The 25,981-nt window shown below is 37.9% G+C and overlaps 1 protein-coding gene across 1 annotated transcript in view; it reads left to right on the top strand.

Moving 5' to 3' along the window:
- The window catches only part of LOC121488759 (olfactory receptor 6V1-like), a 263,041-nt gene that overhangs the window by 221,073 nt on the left and 15,987 nt on the right, over positions 1-25,981 (top strand). Inside the window, exon 5 of the mRNA XM_041751069.1 lies at positions 5,586-5,702. Coding sequence (XP_041607003.1) covers positions 5,640-5,702 — 63 coding nt within the window. The 5' untranslated portion in view covers positions 5,586-5,639. The remainder of the gene's footprint in view (positions 1-5,585; positions 5,703-25,981) is intronic.

Here is a 25,981-nt window from a genome sequence, read left to right as displayed (position 1 = left end):
ATTCAATGTCAGAAAGCCAATTCAGAAGCACAATTATAAATATTGGTGGCTCTGGAAAAAAAGCATAAAAGAATCAAGAAACTTCATGAATGCAGAATTTAGATCTAATCAGGCCAAAATTAAAAATCAATTAAATGAGATGCAATCCAAACTGGAGGTCCTAACGATGAGGGTTAATGAGGTAGAAGAACAAGTGAAGACATAGAAGACAAGTTGATGGCAAGGAAGAAAGCTGAGGAAAAAAGAGAAAAACAATTAAAAGACCATAGGAAAAGTTAAGAGAAATAAATGACAGCCTCAGAAGGAAAAATCTAAGTATAATTGGGGTTCCAGAGGGCGCCGAAAGGGACAGAGGACCAGAAAGTGTATTTGAACAAATCGTAGCTGAGACCTTCCCTAATTTGGGGAGGGAAACAGGCATTCAGATCCAGGAGATAGAGAAGTCCCCACCTAAAATCAATAAAAACCATTCAACACCTCAACATTTAATAATGAAACTTGCAAATTCCAAAGATAAAGAGAAGATCTTTAGAGCAGTAAGAGATAAGAGAGCCCTAACTTATATGGGGAGAAATATTAGGTTAACAGCAGACTTCTCCACAGAGACCTGGCAGGCCAGAAAGGGCTGGAAGGATATATTCAGGGTCCTAAATGAGAAGAACCTGTAGCCAAGAATACTTTATTCAGCAAGGCTCTCATTCAGAATAGAAGGAGAGAGAAAGAGTTTCCAAGCTAAGCATAAACTGAAAGAATATGTGACCACCAACCCAGCTCTCCAAGAAATATTAAGGGGGACTCTGTAAAAGAAAGAGGATGCCCAAAGAAATAATCCACAAAAAACAGGGACTGAATAGGTATCATGATGACACTAAATTCATATCTTTCAATAGTAACTCTGAATGTGAATGGGCTAAATGATCCCATCAAATGATGCAGGGTCTGAAGACTGGATAAAAAAACAAGACCCATCTATTTGCCGTCTACAAGAAACTCATTTTAGACATGAGGACACCCACAGCCTGAAAATAAAACGTTGGAGAACCATTTACCATTCAAATCGTCCTCAAAAGAAAGCTGGGATAGCAATCCTCACATCAGGTAAATTAAAGTTTATCCCAAAGACTGTAGTAAGAGTTGAAGAGGACATTATATCACACTTAAAAGGTCTATCCAACAAGAGGACCTAATAATCATGAATATTTATGCCCCAAATGTGGGAGCTGCCAAGTATATCAATCAATTAATAACCAAAGTAAAGACATACTTAGATAATAATACACTTATACTTGGTGACTTCAATCTAGCACTTTCTAAAATTGATAGATCTTCTAAGTACAACATCTCCAAAGAAACAAGAGCTTTCAATGATACACTGGCACAGATGGATCTCAGAGATATATACAGAACAACTGAATACACATTCTTCTCAAGTGCACATGGGACTTTCTCCAGAATAGACCACATACTGGGTCACAAATCAGGTCTCAACTGATACCAAAAGATTGGTATTGTCCCCTGCATATTTTCAGACCAAAATGCTTTGAAACTAGAACTCAAGCAGAATAAGAAATTTGGAAGAAACTCAAACATGTGGAGGTAAAAGAACATCCTGCTAAAAGATGAAAGGGTCAACTAGGAAGTTAGAGAAGAATTAAAAAGATTCATGGAAACTAATGAGAATGAAAATACAACTGTTCAAAATATTTGGGATATAGCAAAAGCAGTCCTAAGAGGGAAATACATTGCAATACAAGCATCCCTCAAAAAATTGGAAAAAACTCCAATAGACAAGCTAACCTCACACCTAAAGGAACTGGAGAAAGAACAGCAAATAAAACCTAAACCAAGCAGAAGAAGAGAGCTAATAAATATTCGAGCGGAACTCAATGAATGAAAAAGGAGAGATCAAAACCTAGACCAAGACAAACGATTTAAAAAAACAAATTATGAGCAGCTATACACCAATAAATTAGGCAGTCTAGAAGAAATGGATGCATTTCTGGAAAACCACAATTACCAAAACTGGAAAAGGAAGAAGTAGAAAACCTGAACAGGGCAAACAACCAGAGGAAATTGAAGTAGTCATCAAAAACCTCCCAAGACACAAAAGTCCAGGGCCAGATGGCTTCACAGGGGAATTCCATCAAACGTTTAAAGAAGAAACCATACCTATTTTACTAAAGCTGTTCAGAAAGAAAGAGATAGAATACTTCCAAACTCGTTCTATGAGGCCAGCATCACCTTAATTCCAAAACCAAAGACCCCACCAAAAAGGAGAATTATAGACCAACCTCCCTGATTAACACAGATGCAGAAATTCTCAACAAGATACTAGCCAATAGGATCCAACAGTTCATTAAGAAGATTATTCACCGTGACCAAGTGGGATTTATCCCCGGGATGCAAGGCTGGTTCAACACTTGTAAAGCAATCAATGTGATAGATCATATCAGCAAGAGAAAAAACAAGAACCATATGATCCTCTCAATAGATGCAGAGAAAATAATGACAAAATACAGCATCCATTCCTGATCAAAACTCTTGAGAGTGTAGGGGATAGAGGGAACATTCCTCAACATCTTAAAAGCCGTCTATGAAAAGCCCACAGCCAATATCGTTCTCAATGGGGAAACACTGGGAGCCTTTCCCCTAAGATCAGGAACAGGACAGGGATGTCCATTCTCACCACTGCTATTCGACGTAGTACTAGAAGTCCTAGCCTCAGCAATCAGGCAACAAAAAGAAATAAAAGACATTCAAATTGGCAAAGAAGAAGTCAAACTCTCCCTCTTTGCAGATGACATGATACTGTACCTAGAAAACCCAAAAGCCTCCACCCCAGGATTGCTAGAACTCCTACAGCACTTCAGCAGTGTGGCAGGATACAAAAGCAATGCCCAGAAACCAGTGGCATTTCTACACACGAACAATGAGACTGAAGAAAGAGAAATTAAGGAGTCAATCCCATTTACAATTGCACTCAGAGCATAAGACACCTAGGAATAAACCTAACCAAAGAGGTAAAGGTTCTATACCCTAAAAACTACAGAACACTTCTGAAAGAAATTGAGGAAGACACAAAGAGATGGAAAAATGTTCCATGCTCATGGATTGGAAGAATTAATATTGTGAAAATGTCAAAGCTACCCAGGACAATGTACACATTTAATGCAATCTCTATCAAAATAACATGGACTTTCTTCAGAGAGTTGGAACAAATCATCTTAAGATTTCTGTGGAATCAGAAAAGATCCTGAATAGCCAGGGGAATATTGAAAAAGAAAACCATAGCTGGGGGCATCACAATGCCAGATTTCAGGTTGTACTACAAAGCTGTGGTCATCAAGACAGTGTGGTACTGGCACAAAAACAGACACATAGATCCATGGAACAGAATAGAGAACCAGAAATGGGTCCTCAATTCTATGGTCAACTAGTAATATTTGACAAAGCAAGAAAGACTATCTACTGGAAAAAGGACAGTCTCTTTGATAAATGGTGCTGGGAAAATTGGACAGCCACGTGCAGAAGAATGAAACTAAATCACTCTTTTACACCATACACAAAGATAAACTCAAAATGGTTGAAAAATCTAAAAGTGAGAGAAGAATCCATCAAAATCCTAGAGGAGAACACAGGCATCACCCTTTTGGAACTCAGCTACAGTAACTTCTTGCAAGATACATCCACTAAGGCAAAAGAAACAAAAGCAAAAATGAACTATTGGGACTTCATCAAGATAAGAAGCTTTTGCACAGCAAAGGATACAGTCAACAAAACTAAAAGACAACCTACAGAATGGGAGAAGAGATTTGCAAATGACATATCAGATAAAGGGCTAGTTTCCAAAATATATAAAGAACTTATTAAACTCAACACCAAAGAAACAAACAATCCAATCATGAAATGGGCAAAAGACATGAAGAGAAATCTCACAGAGGAAGACATGGACATGGCCAACATGCACATGAGAAAATGCTCTGCATCACTTGCCATCAGGGAAATACAAATCAAAACCACAATGAGATACCACCTCACGCCAGTGAGAATGGGGAACATTAAGAAGACAGGAAACAACAAATGGAGAGGATGTGGGGTAAGGGGAACCCTCTTGCACTGTTGCTGGGAATGTGAACTGGTGCAGCAGCCACTCTGGAAAACTGTGTGGAGGTTCCTCAAAGAGTTAAAAATAGACCTGCCCTACAACCCAGCAATTGCACTGTTGGGGATTTACCCCAAAGATACAGATGCAGTGAAACACTGGGACACCTGCATCCCAATGTTTATAGCAGCAATGTCCACTGTAGCCAAACTTTGGTAGGGGCCTCGGTGTCCATCAACAGATGAATGGATAAAGATGTGGTCTATGTATACAATGGAATATTCCTCAGCCATTAGAAACGACAAATACCCACCATTTGCTTCAACGTGGATGGAACTGGAGGGTATTATGCTGAGTGAAGTAAGTCAATCGGAGAAGGACAAACATACGGTTTCAATCATAGAGGGAATATAAAAAATAGTGAAATGGATTAAAAGGGAAAGGAAAGAAAGGAGTGGGGAATATCAGAGAGGGTGACGGAACATGAGAGACAACTCTAGGAAATGAACAAGGGGTAGTGGAAGGGGAGGTGGGCGGGGTATGGAGTGACTGGGTGATGGGCACTGAGGGGGGCACTTGATGGGATGAGAGCTGGGTGTTATATGTTGACAAATCGAACTTTTAATAAGAAATATACAACAAAAAAGGAGGGTCACCTGAAGATACACATGCACGCACACACACACACATATTTACAAAATTACACATGCAGTCACACACACACACATACACACACAGAGTCACATACACAGTCACACAAATACATTCACACACACACACACACACAGGGAGTTGGATTCCTCTCTGGGAGGGTAGAAGAGAGGTTCCCTTTCTCATGTATTGGCAAATGCCAAGTGGCATTTTATTGTTTTTTGAGATTTTATTTATTTATCTCTCAGAGAGAGAGAGAGAGAGAGAGAGAGAGAGAGAGCACAAGCAGGGCTGTAGATAGAGGGAGAAGGAGAAGCAGTCTCTGTGCTGAGCAAGGAGCATGATGCAGGGCTCAATCCGAGGACCCTGGGATTATGACCTGAGCTGAAGGCAAATGCTTAACCAACTGAGCCACCTAGGTGCCCCTCAAGTGACATTTTCATCTGATTATGTCCCTGTCTCACAAAACCCCTTGTGTGATGCTCTCTATGAAACCAATGTTACAAGTTAATTCGCTAGGATGATGCAAATAATAAGTGGTCAGACTACATCAATGTCGAGGTTTCTCTACTTGCCAAAGCCATCCCCTTCTCATTCTATTGTGCTGCTCCTTGGAATTTAACATTGCAGTTTAATCCTTGTGGTCAACCTCTGCTCCTAGAATTTAGGACTAATATCTAAACTGGGAGCTCAGCCAAGCATAAGCAGCCTCAGCAATGAAGAAGCATTGCTCTCTGGGATTTCTGAAGGGATGGAAAGGAAGAAGGGTGTGTTTATGAGTCTCTATAGGCCACTTGACAGGGCTTCCAACACATCCTCTTAACCTTTTCAGGTATCCTTTTAGACAGTTTCTGCTTCTTCAGGAGAAGTCAACAGGATCTGCACAATGGCACATTGTCATGAATACATTGCCAGAACAGGAGATGGGCTGTTCTTCCTGGTTTATAGCGTAAGTAATGTCCTTGTACCAGAGGTCAACTTAATCCACCTGTATTCACTTGCTTGCCATATCAACCACTTCGATTATGTGAAATAATTGTTGCTGACTTTCCATTTGCCAGCCTAGCACTACCCTAATCAGGGTCCTGCCCTCTCTTATCCTCTATTTTGCCTTGTGATTTCTGCAGAGATTGGACCCCAGACACTTTACCTGGTTAGGTCTTGAGGCTCTGGTTCTATGGTGAATGATTGCTGATAGAAACACCTCCCACACCTACCCACCCCCACCCAGTGAACTAGGAGCTTCATCCATCTGAGTTGTACTCACTTTAAATATAAATTTTGCTTCCTAGCCCTGGACACATTTTGAGAGAACTTAGTGAAATAAACAAGTTGAGACCTATGGCATTTCTGCCCACTTTCTTCATTCCATCCCTTTGGGTGGGACCAGCTGCCCTGTTTTGCCTAGAACTTTCCATTTTAGCACTGAAAGTCTTGTGTACTGGGAAACCTCTCAGTTCTTGGCAAATCAGATGGTAACTACCCACTTTCCCCTTCTTCCAGTTCATCATGTCCTCAGGTCTCAGGATAATTTCCAGGGGTCTCAACTGGGCTGGGAATAGGGCAGTGCCAACCAAATATTTAAGTAATCCACTCCAGAATTACCCCCTTCCTTTCAGATACAATCCTTTAAATCTCCATTAGAATCTTTGCTATTATGAGTTTTCAGCTCAAGATGGCAAAATTGACCCACATGTTTGCTTTCTTCTGCGAAATAAATTAGTGAAACAAAAACAAACAACAACAAAAAATACAATAGCTAAAAGAGAGGGATCACTTTGTTATAAGATGCTTCTTCTCTTTGCAGTCTCTTTCTCCCACCCCCATAACCAAAGACCTTTAAAAGTTATTATTTGTAGAGATATTTTCTATTTATACCTCCCCCCTGCTTCAGGTATCATTTTGGTGCTGAAATATCTGAATGTCCCGTTCCTTACCCTCATTCCAGTGTTCTGTTATTCACTTCCACCTGGACATGCTACTAAAACTTCAACTCAGTGTATCCAAAACATAATACTCAAATCCCTTCCATTGCTACCACCATTTTCTTAGTCTGTCAGGTACAAAAAGTAGAGTCTTCTTTGTATGGAGCAAGATAGATAGCAAGATGGACCAACCAACCATCAAGTGACTTGGAGGTCTTCTTCTACCCCATTTCAACCCATCCTTCTTTATTTCCTTCTTGATGACAGTAGTTCATATCCTCAAAAATTTTTACTGCGATTACTAGAATTGCTTCTAACTGCTGTCTCTATATTCTATTTCCTCCAATTTAAATTATCTTAAAAACTACTGAAAAGTTATTTTTTTAAGATTTTGTTTATTCATGGCGGGGCGGGGGGGGGGGTTAGAGATATAGGCAGAGGAAGAAGCAGGTTCCCCGTGGGAAGCCTTATGTGTGACTCTATCCCAGGACCCTGGGATCACAACCTGAGCTGAAGGCAGGCGCTCAACCACTGAGCCACCCAAGTGCCCCTAAGTTAATCTTTATGAAGGAGCTCTCTGATCGGGCCACTTCATCTCTCAAAATCTACATAGTTATCTTACCTACTGGAGTAAGTAAAAATTCTACAACCTGACATTTGAGGCCTTCTACCATGTCACCAACTTGCATTTATAGATTCACTTCCTGCTACTCTCCAACATAGATCCATACTCTTAGCTGAAGTGGGCTTTTCATTGATCCCTTAAGATGCTCTGTTAATTGAACTTTGCTTATCCTTCCAACCTTCCACTGTGCCTTTGCAAAGTTCACATTTCCATTTGCATGTCACCTGCATTCCTTGAGGTGTGTTTCAATAACTCTCTGCTATATGAAATATATTCTAATTCTTCTAAATTGATGTCATGACACACATTTTAAACACTCAGTATTTTGAGTATATCTTTCTTATGGAATCTACTTAACTTTACCTTATATTATAGCTACCTGCCTTCTTGCATTCATGTTCTAATGAAACATAGAGCTCTTAGGGGACTAACTTCTGCAGTTCCTAGTGGTTCTTTGCATATCACATGTTTGTAATAAGAAGTCAAACTACTGAGTGTTGAAAGATGGGTAGCATTCAGAGAGGTGGAGAAAATGGCATAGATCTAGGTCATGGGATAGTTAAAGATGTAATCAAGGACTGTGGGGCAGAAAAAAATGACATACCTTGAATATAGTAAGAAGACCAACGTGGATAGAGCACAAGATTTCTGAATGAAAAAACTGGGAGCAAATGTTAAAAGGTAAACTGGAGCAAGATCATAACAGGTTGATTTGGGTTCACATCAGTCACCCAGAGTGCAGAAATCTACTGTGATGTGCTGCTGTACATATGTCAGATTCTTCTTTGAATTAGCCCAAACTGGGTTTTTGATATATTGAGTGAGGAACAGGGACATCTGTGGATGTCATTATTCTACTGTGAATCAATGTTTTTTGTTCTGTCATTTGCAGGAATAGTATAGAATTATCTGTCTTTTCCTTGATCTTGGATTCTTCAGTCAGGAACTAATGATTGGTTAAGATGCTTGAGATCAATACTATTGCTCAGTTTTTGATGCTTATAAGTACCCTGCATTTAGTAGCATGTTAGAGTTAAGCATAGTTAGAATAGTCTCCTGAAAGGTAAGGTAACAACAATAAAAAAACAACCCATTTTCTAAATCAAAGTAAAACACACACATGTTTTACAAAAGCAAATGATATTAAAAGGCTCATACTCAAAAACTGTAGGCTACTGCTCTTTTTATCCTATTTTATGGAGAAAACCACTTTAAACTTTTCTAGTAATTCTTTTCACACCTTTGAATGATAAGCTTATACTGCTAGTGATTGACTTATCAGTTTTAGATTTTTTTTCACTTTTTGTTATGATGGACATTGATTTAACTCTTTTAGATCCCACTTCTCTTTCTCATACTCCCCTGAATTAGTACTATTTTAATTAAATCAGTGATCAGTGACTATATTATTATTACAAAAACTTCATTCATTATGGAGTTAAGTATGATTTCATTCTTTTTTCTGATTTTGTATTTTACAAAATAAAAGCAATGTTTTTATATTTGCACAAACTTCTATATACCTATTTTAAATTCCTTTCACATATTTACATATTAGGTATCATATCATATTGTACATGGAAACGTTTTTTTCTGGAGGCTCCATCCTAAAGTCCTGCATCTTTTTTCTTCACTCTGAACTGGCTACTCTATCCAAATAGTGAATAAATTGATGTGTATGATTAACTACAAGAACAATTTTTTATATTAATGAAAAGTAGTTGATGAGATTAATATAATTAAGGAAAATGAATACTTATAATGAAAAATAATCCTAACCACATTTGTTACAATATGAGTCGAGAGTGTCACATTATTCTTTGAGATCCTTGAGGTCAAGTTCTGTGCTATATTTTCCTTTCTATCTCCTCTTTCTGGCACAGAACACAACTCAAAATTCTTTATGAAATAGATGAATATGAGCAGAGGATATGAGATAACAAAAGGAGCTCTAACATTGAAAACTTTGAGACCTGAATCATGGAAGATACAACTTCTTATACTTAAGACTTGTTGGGCCAAGTGTGAAGAGTTGTGCTGAATTCTAAGACATGATTTTCTCTCCCTCCAGTTTGGACCTCAGGTAAACTATAGGCAACCAGTTGTAAAAGGTGGAAAAAGAAGACACAAAGTGGGTTCAAACTTCAGGCAGCCTGTTTCTAACTATACAACTTACCTAGGCTCTGGGGAAAAAGAAAGGTTATCTTAGGATATTGTCCAAGTCCAAATCCTGGAATTATCTTGGCTATGTCCCAACTGTAGCATACAGGCATGGACATGTGACTGATGCCTGCTCAGGTAAACTTCCTTGATCTCTGGGAGACCTTGGAGAGGGGTAAAAGGAGAGGACATAGCATGCCTGTCATCACTGCAGCAAATACCAGTTCTTGGAAGCAGTGGGCTGAATGAGATGACTTTGGGCAAGTAGAATGATAAGTAGAGAAGGGTGAAAGGGAGAGAGGTGTCTTGTACTGGTATTCTCAGCCCTCATGGTGACCAGTGTTTCTGTGGCATCAGAGATGAGAATCTGAGAAAAAACTTTCTTATCATCAGAATGTCTGAGCCATACTTCCTGCCTTCACTGTGTGGGTTTACCTTCAGGCTTCTCCTATGTCAGGAGAGGAACTTCCCCTCTTCCACTAGGTAGGGAGAAGAGCAGTGCAATTGACTAGCTCATCTCCTAAAGGAAGTATAGGCTTCCTTCTCCACAGGCACAATCACCATCTCCCTGGATGTATAGGGTGATATCTAAGGAGGTGTGAAAGGAGAAGTAGATAGTTTAGCTGCTAACCATATTCTCCTTGGACCTAAATTTGTGCAATTATTAATAATGAATCATGGACATTGCATTGGGAATGATGTTTAAATTACATATACCTGTAACCTCACATGTTAGCCAAGAGCCTGATGATCACAGTCTGATGTGCTTGCACATGTGTCCTGGTATTTATAATGTATTTGGTATTTCTTAAATGATTCAGTATCTTTCTGGGGGTCTCTGAGTTCCAAAATATAGGTGCCAAACAGGTGCTTTCCCAGAACTGTGTGTCCACTGCTTTGCCTCATTTTCATATGATACCGTTGGCAGTCCAAGCCCAGGATAAATATCTAACTGCTAGCCCATGCCAGAAAAACCTTTGGCTAAATCACTTGACATTAGTCCTGCAGTGTTGCTTTTGGATGATTCAGGAAACATGAATCTTAGAGACAGAAAATTAACCTTGTGGCTGCAGGTCAGGAATAACCTGAGCAGGACTGAATCACCCCATTAGCTACTGAAGAAGAAACTATTTTTCTAAACTCTTGAGGGACACATCCCAGGAAACATACCCCATCTAGAATTTTTCCAACCAGGCATATGATTTAGATGGAGATATGAGTGTCTCTATAATCCTATAACCCTGTTAGGGGTCGGGACAAAGTGAGATAAGGAGATGGCCCTCACTGTATATTGGAGGAACTGACTCTGACCAAATGGGGAGAAATACACGTGGAGGTGAGGTGGTGTGGAGAATTTGCTATTTGCTATTTGTCAAAGTCAGCTGCCTCAGGATCACTGCATAAACCATATAGCTATTGTTATCGTCAGTTAATAGAATCTGGGAATCCCAGTGAGAATTTAGCTTATTATACATTTTCCTGCTTTTCTCCATTAGCTTATTCCCTATTCTGTTATATGGAATCCTACATTTCTGAAGGGAGAGATATAGGTATGTGAGAATAAGCTACTACTTCCTTCCTTTGAGGCAATACCATCTGTTTTTGGCAAAATATACCTACAATATGGAGGATTAGCTGAGTGTTGTCAGAGAGCATCCGTGTACGTGGCTGAGGCTGATGACCAAAACTGAAAAGATGCCATTAGTCACTGATTGAGGGAACCATGTATCAGTTCTCCCACAATGCACTAAAAGCAGGTGTTCATGGTTCTTGATATGTGTGCACAATGAAATCACATGCAGAGCCTCATCCCAGTCCAATCAATTATATCAGAATTTCTGAAGATGGTGTCTTGGCATCAGAATTTTAAACTATGTCTTAGAGGTAGTTTTAATATGCAGCTAAGATTGCAGAGTAGCTAAATTATAGAACTCTTCAGTTTGAAAACATGAATCCAGAATATTGAGCCAGGCACCTAACATTAAAAGAGGAATTGAGGGGTGCCTGGATGGCTCAGTTGGTTAAGCATCTGCCTTTGGCTCAAGTCATGATATCAGGGTCCCGGGATCAAACCCCACATTGGGCTCCTTGCTGAGCAGGGACCCTGTTTCTCCCTCTCTCCACCCTCCCCCATCCTGCTTGTTCTCTCTTTGTCTCTTTCTTAAATTAATTTTTTAAATTTAATTAGAAAGAGGAATCAAAAGACAGATTGTTTTCTTTGTCAATATGAGATGCTGGTTAACTGCTCACCAGGTGACACTTTTATGATGTTCAGTAGACATGAATGAAAACTGAGCTGGGCTGTTTAGATACTCTCTCTCAGGAATTTGAAGGGGGACACAAAAGCGGTGTGAATGCCCAACCTAGAAGTTCTGGGTAAGTGGGAGCATGGGGTCATTATTGTCACAGATTTCTCAGGTACTAGAGACTCAGAGCGAAGTTGGTCAGGAGAGGGAAAAGCATGAAAGAGCAGCTGGAGAAGCAAAAGGATGACCTGGTGGTCACAGACAGGGGAAGATGGCCAGTCCTTACTGACGCCTTGATCCTTTACCTTGTGGAGACATTTTCCTAGATTGCACTGCAACCAGAAGAACCCTAACTAGAACTCTGATTTAGAATCTTAAATGGGAAAGTTGCTGTTTCCTCTCCTGTCATCAAGTCTGGCATGTACCTATCTGTCTTGAATGCACTTCCTTTTTCTCTCTGTCACTCAAACACCTACCCTTTTTAAAGAACAGTGCAAATGCCTCTCCTACTTGGTGCCCCAGAACAAGCTACAACCCACATTTTCTCACTTTACTCACACAGGATTTTGCTCATATCTTTATTTCTTTCTTTCCATGTTGAGTTATAATTTTCTGTTTACTTGTCTCTTCTACTAAATTTTGAGCTCTTTGAGGATAGAGATTGTGTCTGACTTATATTTTCCACCAGTGTCTACTGCAGTTTTTGGCACATAGCAGTTGTGAGGAGAAGCTTGTTAATTGAATACATTCTTAAAGATCAGATGGCCTGAGTTTGTGGAACTTCCTGTTTCCTCAGACACTCAGAAAAGGGCTGATAAACATAAAAATCTTTCTTGGATTCCAGATTGGAAGCTTCCAAGCAGTTTTCCCAGTAATGTTGTGTTTAAAATATCTACTAAAAACCTTTTGCAGGAAATTCTCCTCTTTGTCTTTAAACATTGTGCATTCACAGAAAAGTTAAAAGAGAACTAAGACATAAGAATAATAAGATTAGAGACAAACTGCAAAGATGGCAGAATGGTAGGAGGACCCTGGGTTTGCCTCATGCCTCAAATACAGCTAGAGCAACATAAAATCATGTTGAACACCTAAGAAATGGGCCTGAGGATTAAGAGAACAATCTACACAATTACATAATTACAGAGAGAGAACATGGCAGGTATCGTGCAGAGACACCAACTTGGGAGAGAGAAGCCACAGACTGTGGAGGAGAGGGAGCACTTTCCACAGATAGAGAGCAGAGAGAGAAAGAAAGAGGGGGAGAGAGAGCAGCACCTCAGGTTTGTGAAGAAAAACATTCCCCCCAAACCATTGACTGGGGAATCAAGAAGAACTGACTATTGCAAGCTTTCACAAAGAGTGGAGCTCTAGGTAGCCCAGTGGCTAAGCGGCTTAGCGTCGCCTTCAACCCAGGGTGTGATCCTAGAGACCCAGGATCAAGTCCTATGTCAGGCTCCCTGCATGGAGCCTGCTTCTCCCTCTGCCTGTCTCTGCCTCTCATTCTCTCTATGTCTCTCATGAAAAACTAACTAAATAAATAAAAATCTAAAAAAAAATCAAACAGTGGAGCTCAAATTCTGAGTTTTTAGAAGTCCATGCAATGCTTGAATCCCAGCTGTATGCCAGAGATAAAACATAGGAGAAAGGTAATAGTGGGTGTGCCAATGGCCCAGACACAGACGGGTTGAGGGCAGGGATATGAAGGAAGCCTGGGACAAGAGAGGAGATTATTTACTTTTCTGTGAGGGCTTTCTGAACAGCAATGGGTGTGAGCTCCGCCCCCCCCCCCCCCGCCAATAAGAAGAGGGAGGTGACACTATCTTCTCCACACACACCAGCACACTCAGACTTCAGTGTACAACACAGCATCCCCAGTGGAGACTAAAGCCACTCACACTAAGCCCTGCCCCCTTGCATCCTGCAGGGGCATCTTTAGTAGGTCAGGTCTAACTGTGAGCTGGCACACAGGGCCTCTCTCCCAGAAGATGAGCACAGGCTCTCCTGCCTTTGGAATTGGGCTTATAGGGGGTTTTTTGCTTGCTTGTTTTTTTTTTTTTGTCCCCCTCCCATTTTTGATCAGGCTCCTTCTCTTCCCCCAGCTTATTTTAGCAAACAAATCAAAGCATACCTAGTTAAAGGCCTAAGTGCTCCCCACTGCAAGCAAAGAGGAACTCTACAGAGGGCTGACTTGTGGGAAATATCAGCCAAAACACAAGAGCAGAGTGCAGACAGCACACAACGGTACGTGACCCCTTCTTAATATAACATTACTCTCAGGAACAGGAGACAACAAGTTTTCATAATGCTCAGAAGACAGAAACCTAGACAAAATGATAAAATGGAATTCTTCCCAGAAGAAAGATCAAGAAGAAACCACAGCCAGGAATTTACTCGAAATAGATATAAGCAATATATTTGAACAAGAATTTAGAACAATAGTCATAAGAATAGTAGCTGGGCTTGAAAAAAAGAATAGAAGACACTGTGGAAACCCTTGCTGTAGAGAAAAAAGGCCTAAAAACTAGTTAGGCCAAAATTTTAAAAATGCTATATCCAAGATGCAAAACTGACTGGACATAATCACAATGAGGATGAAAGAAGCAAAGAAAGGAATAAGTGATGTAGAAGATAAAATGTAGGGCAGCCCCAGTGGCCCAGTGGTTTAGCGCCACCTTCAGCCCAGGGTGTGATCCTGGAGACCTGGGATCGAGTCCCACGTTGGAATCCCTGCATGGAGTCTGCTTCTCCCTCTGCCTGTCTCTCTCTCTCTTTCTCTCTCTGTCATGAATAAATAAATAAAATCTTAAAAAAAAAAAAGAAGATAAAATGGAAAATAATGAAGCTGAAAAGAAGAGGGAAAGAAAACTATTAGATCATGAATATACACTTAGGGAACTCCATGATTCTTTTTTTTTTTTTTTTATGATAGTCACAGAGAGAGAGAGAGAGGCAGAGACACAGGCTGAGGAAGAAGCAGGCTCCATGCACCGGGAGCCTGATGTGGGATTCGATCCCGGGTCTCCAGGATCGCGCCCTGGGCCAAAGGCAGGCGCCAAACCGTTGCGCCACCCAGGGATCCCCATGATTCTATAAAGTGAAATAATATCTGTACCATAGGAGTCCCAGAAGAGGAAGAGCAGAAAGAAGGAGCAGGTTTATTTGAAAAAAATTGTAGCTGAGAAAAACCCTAATCTGGGGAAGGAAATAGGCATTCAAGTCCAAGAGGCACAGAGAATTCCCCTCAAAATCAACAAAAACAGGTCAACTCCAAGACATATAGTGAAATTGGAAAATACAAAGATAAAGAGAGTTCTGAAAGCAGCTAGGGACAAAGGTCTTTAACCTACAAGGGTAGACACATAAGATTAGAAGCAGATCTGTCCACAGAAACTTAGCAGTCCAGAAGAAAGTGGAGTGATATATGTATGTGCTAAATGGGAAAAATATGCAGCCATGAATACTTTACCCAGAAACTCTGTCATTTAGAATTGAAGGAAAGATAGAGTTTCTAAGACAAGCAAAAACTAAAGGAGCTCATGAACACTAAGCTAGCTCTGCAAGAAATACGAAAGGGGATTCTGAGCAGGAAAGAGAGACCAAAAGCAGCAAATACTAGAAAGGAGCAGAGACAATCTACAGGAATACCAACTTTACAGGTAATATAATAGTGTTAAATAATATCTATCTATAATTTGAATTTAAATGGACTGTCAGAATGTATTTTTGAAAAGAAAGAAAAACAAGACCCATCAATATGTTACTTCCAAGAGACTCATTTTAGACTCAAAGTCACCTCCAGATTGAAAGTGAGGGTATGGAGAATAATGCTAATGGACATCGAAAGGAAGCTGGAGTAGCCATACTTATATCAGACAAACTAGATGTTAAGCCAAAGACTACAATAAGAGATGAAGCAGAGCACTATATCATAATAAAGAGGGTCTATCCAATAAGAAGATTTAATAATTGTAGTTATTTATGCCCCTATCTTGGGAGCAACCAAATATATAAATCAATTAATAACAAACTTTAAAATAATAATAATAATACAATGACAGTAGGGGACTTTAACACCCCAGCTACAGCAATGGACATATTACCTGAGCAGAAGATCAAGATCAAGATCAAGAAGGAAACAATGAAAAAAAATAATAAAAATAAAAATAAAAAGAAGGAAACTGATAATTTCAGATAAATTCACAGATAAATTCAGAGCACTTCATCTTAAAGCAGCAGAATACATGTTCTTTTTGAGTGCACATGGAACAGTCTCCAGAACAGATCACATACTGGGTTATAAATCAACCCTCAAGCAGTACAAAATGATTGAAATCATACCATGTATAGTTTTAGACCACAATGCTATGAAACTGGACGTTAACCACAAGAAAAAATTTGGAAAGACCACAAACACATGAAGGTTAAAGAACATCCTGCTAAATAATGAATGAGTTAGCCAGAGAATTAAAGGAGAGATTTTAAAAAATACATAGAAGCAAATGAAAATGAAAACATGACAGTCCAAAACCTTTGGGATGCAGCAGATGTGGTCCTAAGAGGGAAGTATATAGTAATACAGGCCTACCTCGAGAAGCAAGAAAAGTCTCGAATATACAACCTAACATTATATAAAGGAGCTGGAAAAAGAAGGGCAAATAAAGCCTAAACCTAGCAAAAGAAGGGAAATAATAGATTAGACTAGAAGTAAATGAGGTAGAAATTAAAAAAAAAAAAACAGAACAGGTCAATGAAACTAGGAGCTGGTTCTTTGAAAGAATTAACAAAATTCATAAACTCCTAGCCAGACTTATCAAAAAGAAAGGAAAAAAGATCCAAATAAATAAAATTGTGAATGAAAGAGGCGAGATCATAACACCACCACAGAAATACAAACAATTGTAAGAGAATATTATGAGCAATTACATGCCAACAAATTGGGCAATCTAGAAGAAATAGATTAATGCCTAGAAACCTATAAACTATCAAAACCGAAACAGGAAGAAATAGATAATTTGAACAGACCCAATAACCAGCAAAGAAATTGAATCAGTAATCAAAAATCTCCCAACAAACAAGAATCCAGGGCCAGATGGTCTCCCAGTAGAATTCTGCCAAACATTTAGAGTTAATACCTGTTCTTCTGAACTGTTCCATTCACCATGACCAAGTGAGATTTATTCCTGGGCTGCAATGATGACTCAATATCCACAAGTCAATCATCATGATACACCACATTAATAAAGAAAGGATAAGAACCAAATGGTCCTCCCAGTAGATGCAGAAAAAGCATTTGACAAAATATAGCATCCTTTCTTGATAACAACCCTCAAGAAAGTAGGGATATAAGGAACTTACCTCAATGTCATAAGGCCATATATGAAAGACTCACAGCTAATATCATCCTCAACAGGGAAAAACTGTGAGCTTTCCCCTAAGGTCAGGAACATAACAAGGATGTCCACTCTCACCACTGTTGTTGAACACAGTACTGGACATCCTAGCCTGAGCAATCAGAAAACAAAAGGAAACAAAAGGCATTCGGATCAGCAAGGAAGAAGTCAAACTTTCACTCTTTGCAGATAACATGATATTCTCTGTAGAAAACCTGCAAGACTCCACCAAAAATAATTGCTAGATCTGATACATGAATTCAGCAGAGTCACAGAATATAAAATAAACATATAGAAATCTGTTGCATTGGTATACAACAATAATGAATCAGAAGCAATATAATTTGAGGAATTATATTTCCCCAAAAACCCCATTTATAATTGGGGTTTTTGGGGAAAAAAAACACATGAGATACATAGGAATATACCTAACCAAAGATGTAAAAGGTCTGTACGCCAAAAACTATAGGACATTTATGAAAAAAATTGAAGAAGACACAAATAAATGGAAAAATTCCATGCTCATGGATTGGAAGAACAAATATTGTTAAGATGTTTATGCTACATAGACATATATAGCTACATAGAGCAATCTATACATTCAATGCAGTCCCTATCAAAATACCATCAGCATTTTTTCACAGAGCTGGAACAAGCAATCCTAAAATTAGTATGGAACCAGGAAAGACCCTGAATAGCCAAAGTACTGTTGAAAAAGAAAAACAAAGTGAGAGGCATCACAATTTCAGACTTCAAGCTGTACTACAAAGCTGCAGTCATCAAGACAGTATGGTACTAGCATAAAAACAGACACATAGATCAATGGAACAGAATAGAGAACCCAGAAGTGGACCCTTAACTCTATGGTCAACTAATATTTGACAAAGCAAAAAACAATATCCAATGGAAAAGAGACAGTTTCTTCCACAAAGGATGTTGGAAAAACTGGACAGCCACATGCAAAAGAATGAACCTGGACCATTTTCTTATACCATACAAAAAAAGAAACTCAAAATGGATGAAAGACCTAAATGTGAGACAGGAAACCATCAAAATACTAGAGGAGAACACAGGCAGTAACCTCTTTGACATCAGCCATAACAAATTCTTGCTAGATATGTCACCAGAGGCAAGAGAAACAAAAACAAAAATGAATTATTGGAATTTCATCAAGCTAGAAAGTTCTGCAGAGTGAAGGAAGCAGTCAGCAAACTAAAAGGCAGCCTATAGAAAGGGAGAAGATATTTTGCAAATGACATAATCTGATAAAGGATTAGTATCCAAAATCTATAATGAATCTATCAAATTCAACACCCCAAAAACAAGTTAAGAAATGGGAGGAGACATTAACAGATATTTTTCCAAAGAAGACATCTAGACAGCTAACCAACATATGAAAAGATGCTCAACATCCTTCAGCATCAGGAAAATATAAATCAAAACCAGATGAGATACCACCTCACACCTGTCAGAATGGCTAAAATTAACAATACAGGATATAACAGATGTTGGTGAGGATGTGGAGAAAGGGGAGCCCTCATGCACTGGTGGTGGGAATGCAAACTGGTGCAGTCACTCCAAAAATAGTCTGGAGGTTCCTCAAAAAGTTAAAAATAGAACTACCCTCTGACCCATCAATTGCACTATAAGGTATTTAATGGAAGGATACAAAAATACAGACTTGAAGGGGTACATGCACAATGTTTATAGCAGCATTATCAACAATAGCTAAACTATAGAAAGAACCCAATTGTCCATCAATTGATGAATGGATAAAGAAGATGTGGTATATATACACAAAGGGATATTACTCAGCCATTAAAAATAATGGAATCTTGCTATTTGCAACAACATAGATGAAACTAGAGTATATTATGCTAAGTGAAATAAGTCAGTCAGAGAAAGACAAATACCGTATGATTTCACTCATCTGTGGAATTTAAGAAACAAAACAGATGAACATAGGACAAGGGAAGGAAAAGTAAAATAAGATAAAAACACAGAGAGAGAGGCAAACCATAAAACACTTTTAACAATAAAGAACAAATGGAGGGTTGCTGGAGGGGATTTGCATGGGTGATGGTCTAAATGGGTGATGGACATTAAGGGGTACACTTGTGATTGATGAGCACTGGCTGTTGTATGTAAGTGATGAATCACTGATTTCTACTTCTAAAAACAATACTACAGTATCTGTTAACTAACTTGAATTTAAAGAAAAACTTAGAAGAAAAAAAGAATAAGATTAGTTGATTAAACTGAACCTATTTTATTATTTAATGGCAATATGCTATTTCAAATTAATTATCCAATTACAATAAGCCAATTAGCATATCTGTTCCCAAAATTGGATTTTAAAATTCAGAGTTAACTCTTGTTAAGGTTATAATCACTTGACTTGCATCAGCTGTTGTGTAGTTATTCAACACCTGGAATCAAAATGGAGCTATATTGTGCATCCCTTCCTGAGCCAATTATGTGTTGCTTGTGACTATATCTGGAGTTCTGTGGACATCCTATACACCTCATATTATAGAATTATTTCTTGGTCTGTGACCCTTGATCTATGATTTTTGGATGCACTCAATAGGAAGTAATGCATTCTGTGCTACAACCCGTTACTGGCTGATTAGATGGTCAGTAATGAGATAAGTACGCACCAACTGAAATGAAAGCATTAAAAAACTTATTTTGAACTTTTTGTGCTATGAGCAAAATAAGTTATCTCCATTCCCCAATCCCATCCTCACCTTCCCTACCAGCAAGCAGTCATTTTGATCTACTCAGTGTCTATTTTCTATATGTGTACTTGGAAAACACATAATGATGTGGGGGTTTTTAAATTATTTTTGTTTTTAGTGGTTTTTAACAAAGTATTTTTAAATTAATGTACACTGGGTTTTATTTTTACATTTTTAAATTTAAATTCAATTTGCCAATATATAGTATAACACCCAGTGCTCATCCCATCAAGTTCCCATCACCCAGTTACCCCATTCCCCCACTAACCTCCCTTCTGCAACCCTTTGTTTGTTTCCCAGAGTTAGGAGTCTCTCATGGATTCCCCTCCTTTCCCTTATAATCCCATAATGATGTTTTGTATGCAGATCCTTTATTTTTTTCTTTTAAAATTTTTATTTTGAGATAATAGTAGATTTACATGAATTTGTAGGAAATAGTACAGAACAATCCTATATACCCTTAATCCAGTTTCCCCCAATGATAACATCTTAAAAAACTGTAGTACAAATCACAACCAGAATATTCATAATTAAGATACAGAACATTTCCATTATATAATGCTGTATAATGTATAAGCTATATAAACACATGACACTGAAGTAAAAATGGAACTACACTTTGCATGTCTACCTAGTCAATCATGAGTTTCTTATGACTATATTTGCAACTCCATGGGCATTATAGGAAATTCAAATTGATGATCACATTAAAGTTCAACCAGGATCTTGATTTAGATAGTTAAGATACAGAACATTTCTATCACAAGGATCCCTCATGTTGCTTTTGTTCAGTCATACCTACTTCCATCCTCTCCCTCCCCTTCTTTTAACCCCTGGCAAGCCCCAATGTGTTCTCCATTTCTGTAATTTTGTCATTTCAAAAATGTTATAAAAGTGGACTTATGCAGCATATAGCCTTTGGGGATTAGCTTTTTTTTTGTCAATTTAGCATCATTCTCTGGAGATTCATGCAGATTCTGTGTTTAGTAGATATTTATTTATTTATTTATTTATTTATTTATTTATTTCAAGGCATACTTACTTGTTTATTTACTTACTTGCTTATTTACTTATTTATTTTATTGGAGTTCAATTGCACTGCTGGGATTTACCCCAAAGATCATTTCTTTTTTTAATTGCTGAGTAGTCTTCCATAGTATTGATGTATCACTATTTATTCAACAATTTATTCTGAAGAACATCATCTGGTTTCTTTTAGCTAGTTTAAATACAGTTACTGTAAACATTTGTGTACAAGCCTTTTTTAAAAGACTTTGTTTATTTAACAGAGGGAGAGAGAGTGAGCACAAGTAGGGGACAGAAGCAGAGGGAAAAGGAGAAGCAGACTCCTCACTGAACAGGGAGCCCGACACGGGGCTAGATCCCAGGACACTGGGAGCATGACCTGAACTGAAGGCAGATGATTGGCCAACTGAGCCACCCAGGTGCCCCTATGTACAGGCTTTTGTGTGAACATAAGAGTTTCTTTCTCTAGGATAAATACTTAGGAGTGTAACTGCTCAGTCACATAGTGATTGCATGTTTTGTTTTTTAAAGAAGCTGCTAAACCGATTTCCAAGTAACTACACCATTTTACTTTCCCACCAACATTGTATGAGTGATACATTTTCTCCACATCCTCCCAAGCATTTGATGTTGTTACTATTTTTTTAAAAGATTTTATTTCTTTAATTACTTATGAGAGAGAGAAAGAAAGAGAGAACACAAGTGAGCAAGGGTAGTGGCAGACGGAGAGGGAGAGGAAGAGAGAGAATATCAAGCAGACTCCGAGCTGAGGGCAGAGCCTGGTGCGGGACTCAATCTCATGACCCCGAGATCTCATAACCTGAGCCAAAATCAAGGAGTTGGATAATTAACCAACTGAGCCCTCCAGGTGCCCTTGGTGCTGTTTCTATTTGAACTTTTGGCAATCTGATAGGTAAATCTATGATAGGCTATATTACATTGTGATTTTATTTTCCCATTAGCTAATTTTGTTGAAAATCTTTTGTGTTTTTTTCTTTTGCCCTTTGTATGGCCTCTTTGATTAAGCAACCTTGTTATGTCTTTTGCCCATTTTCTAACAGTACTGTTTGTGCTTTTAATGTTGAGTTTAAATAATGTTTAAATATTTTAGATGAGGGATCCCTGGGTGGCGCAGTGGTTTAGCGCCTGCCCTTGGCCCAGGGCGCGATCCTGGAGACCCGGGATCGAATCCCACGTCTGGCTCCCGGGGCATGGAGCCTGCTTCTCCTCTGCCTGTGTCTCTGCCTCTCTCTCTGCCTCTCTCTCTCTCTCTGTGACTATCATAAATAAATAAAAAATAAATAAAAAAATATATTTTAGACAATAGTCTTTTCAAATATGTAGTTTGAAAATATTTTCTCCTTGTCTGTGTCTTGACTTTTCATCCTCTTAACAGTTCTGCAAAGTGTTTTGCATTTTGATGAATCAAATTTATCATTTTTCTTTTTATGGATTTTGATTTAGTGTCAAGTTTGCCTAGTCCTAGTTCTTAAAGATTTTCTCTTACTTGTTTTTCTATACACTTCATAGTTCTATGTTTTACATTTAAATCTATGGTCCATTTTGAGTGAATTTTTGTATAAGATGTGAGATTTAGGTCAAATTTGTTTATAACTTTTATCCAATTGCTTCCACACCAAATAGTTGAAAAAGCTATCTTTCCTTCATTAAATTGCCTTTGCATTTTTGTAAAATATCAGGTGGCCATATTTGTGTGGATCTATTTCTGGGTTCTCTTTTCTGTTTCACTGATCTGTGTGTCTACCTCAATGCCAATACCACATAGACTTGATTTTTTTTTTAAAGATTTTATTTACTTATTCATGAGAGACACACACACAGAAAGAGAGAGAGAGAGGCGGAGACACAGGCAGAGGGAGAAGCAGGCTTCATGAAGGGAGCCCTATGTGGGACTCAATCCTGGGACTCCAGGATGATACCTGGGGCTGAAGGGGGGCACTAAGCCACTGAGCCACCCAGGGATCCTGTACACATAGTCTTGATTACACTAACTATATAATAAGTCTTGAAATTGGGTAGTTCTATTTCTCTCACTTTATTCTTCTTTTCCAAAATTGTTTGAGCTATTCTAATTCCTTTGCTTTTTAGTGTAAAATTTAGTATAATATTGCTGATATCTATAAAAGATGTTGAAAATTTGGTAGGAGTTGTATTAAATCTGTTTATCAATTTAGAAAGAATTGACATCTTTGTTATGTGAAACTTCCTACCCATGAACATGTCATGTCTTTCTATTTTTTAAGATCTTTTTGATTCTTTTCTCTCTTTTTTTTTTAAAGACTTTATTTATTTATTCGTGAGAGACACAGAGAGAGGCAGAGACACAGGCAGAAGGAGAACCAGGCTCCATGCAGGGAGCCTGACATAGGACTCGATCCTGGGTCTCCAGGGTCACACCCTGGCCCAAAGGTGGTGCAAAACTGCTGAGCCTTTTTTTGAGCCATCCGGGCTGCCATTTTTTATTCTTTTCATCAGTGTTGTGTAGTTTTCAGCATACAAGTCCTATATATATTTTGTTAGGTTTACACTTACAAATTTTACTGTTTAAAGAAATTGTGCATGAATACTTTTTCATCAACTCTTTCCTGCTATATATGTCTTTTATTGCCTTTTTGTATTGGTTTATATCTTCTAGTGCTATGTTGAATACGTGATGAGAGCAGATATGCTTGCCTTGTTCCCGGTCCTAGGGGCAAAGCATTCAATCTTTCATCAGTAAATACATTAGCTGTAGGATTTTTAAAAAAGATTTTATTTATTTATCTGCCAGAGAGAGAAGGAGCCCACAGGCAAGGGGAGCAGCAGAGAGAGAGGCAGAAACAGGCTCCCCACTGAGCAGGAAGCCACAGACTGGACTTGATTTATAGGACCCTGAGATCACGACCTGAGCCGAAGGCAGACACTTAACTGAGTCACCCAGGCACTCTTGTAGGATTTTTTTTTTTTTTTGAAGCTACTTATCAAGTTGAAGCAGTTGTCCTCTATTTCTATTTTTCTAAGAGTTATAAATGAATGCTAAATTTGTCAAAATCTTTTTCTGCACTGATTGGTATGATCATGTGATTTTTCTTCTTTCACTTGCTAATGTGATGGTTTACACTAATTGATTTTTGAATATTGAATCAGCTTGGTATTGCTGGAATAATCCCCACCTAATGATGGTGATAATTCTTTTTACATATTGCTAAATTCTGTTTGTTAAATCTTGTTAAGGATTTCTGTGTTATATTCAAAGACATTGATTTATAGTTTTCTGTTTTGCACTGCCTTTATCATGTTGTGGTATGTTTTGGTATGTTTATCCAATCATATTTTCTCACCTATGCAAAGTCTACTATAAGCCTTAGTAATATTAGCTTCATAGAATGAATTGAAACAAATCCCTTTTTCATCTATTTGACATTAATTCTTCTCTAAATATTTGGTAGAATTATCCAGTTAAACTACCTGGGCCTGAAGAGTTATTTTCAGAGTTTTAAAATCATGATTTCACCTTTCTTCATAGTAAAGGGGTATTCAAATTACCTATTTAAGATTGGGTGAGTTGTGCTGGTTTGTGTCTTTTGAGGAAGTAGGCTTTTTTTTTTTAAGTTGTCAAATTTATGTGTAGAACTATATAGTTCCTACTATTTTCTTATTATCTTTTTACATGTTCATATCTATAGTAGTATCTCTTCTCTCATTCCTAAAGTTGGTAAATCATGTCTCTCTCTCTCTCATTCACACTGTTAGAACTTTGCCAATTTGTTGATGTTTTAAAAGAAAACAGATGTTTGTTTCATTGGTTTTTTTTATATTACTTTTCTGTTTTTAATTTTATCAATTTCTGCTTTTAATTTATTATTTTCTTTGAATTTATTTTACCTTTTTCTTTTCTGGGTTCTTGAGATGGGAACTTAGAATATTGATTTAAGACTTTTCCTCTTACCTAATGTATATAAAATTTCCTCTCAACACTGCTTTAGCTTTGTCTTATATCTGTTTATTTTTTCCCTGTCAATTTTTTTTTTATTGTTCTATCTTCAGCTCACTGCTCCTTTCCTCTGTCTCCTCCATTCTTACAATAATCTCATCTGCTGAGGTTTTTATTTTGGTTTCATTACCTTTATTATTTCTAAAAAACTATTTGTTAAATAAATAAAAATTAATTGCTTAAATAAAATATTATTTTTAATGAAATTAATATACCTATAATATTACTAAATTAATTAAGCAATATTGTTAATTAAAAATAATGAACTGAAATAGCATTTTATTTGGAGATAAAATTAGTTTATTTTTTATTTCTAAAATGTCCAGTGTTTTCTAGTTTTTTTGTTTGTTTGTTTGTTTTTGTCAAGGAGCTAGCACAAGTTCTTGTTCTTCCTTATAGAAAATGGAAACTAAATCTAGTTTGTTAATAGAACTGTATTCTATAATACTGTCCTGTTTCCATTAGCATCTCTGGAGATTTTTGAAAAAATAATATTATACTTGGAGATGTAGTTGACACTATATCCATCAACAGAAGACCCTTCTGATAGCTCTCTTCTAGTATTCATCCTGAAGCAGTAACACAGAATTATCTGCCCAGAAGGATATGTCTTCTTTATCAGAATGCAAAGTATGAAGATATACAAGGTATATAAGGTAGGTGATGCTATAGTAACAAACATCAAAAAATATGAGTCTATAAATATACCAAAAGTTTCTCATCTATGCAAAGTCCACTGTAAGCCCAGGGCAGCTATCATCTACCTCGCAATGGCTCAACAGTTTAGGCCCCTTTCACGTGCATCTCCATCCAGTTACATGCCTCCTTAGTCAATGTGGTGGAAGAGTAGAAGATGGAGTCTTTTAAATACTTCCATTATAATTGACTCATGACATTCATATGTGGCTGGTCAAAACTAGTCATACGTCCATGTCCAAATTCAAGGGTGAGAGAAGAGAGTGTCCATGTATGTGCATGTGAGAGAGAAAGAAGGTGAGTATGTGTGTGTGGATGTGTTTGTGTGTGTGTGTGTGTGTGTGTGTGTGTGTGTGTGAGATAGAGAGATAGAGAGAGAGAGAAAATTCTAATATGGACTTTGTTTGGCAATTGTACCATATTAT

Source organism: Vulpes lagopus, chromosome 4, assembly GCF_018345385.1.
Source record: "Vulpes lagopus strain Blue_001 chromosome 4, ASM1834538v1, whole genome shotgun sequence".
In the NCBI taxonomy this organism is placed as follows: domain Eukaryota; kingdom Metazoa; phylum Chordata; class Mammalia; order Carnivora; family Canidae; genus Vulpes; species Vulpes lagopus.
The sequence above is the reverse complement of the archived record's forward strand: the minus strand, read 5'-3'. Positions and strand labels throughout refer to the sequence as shown.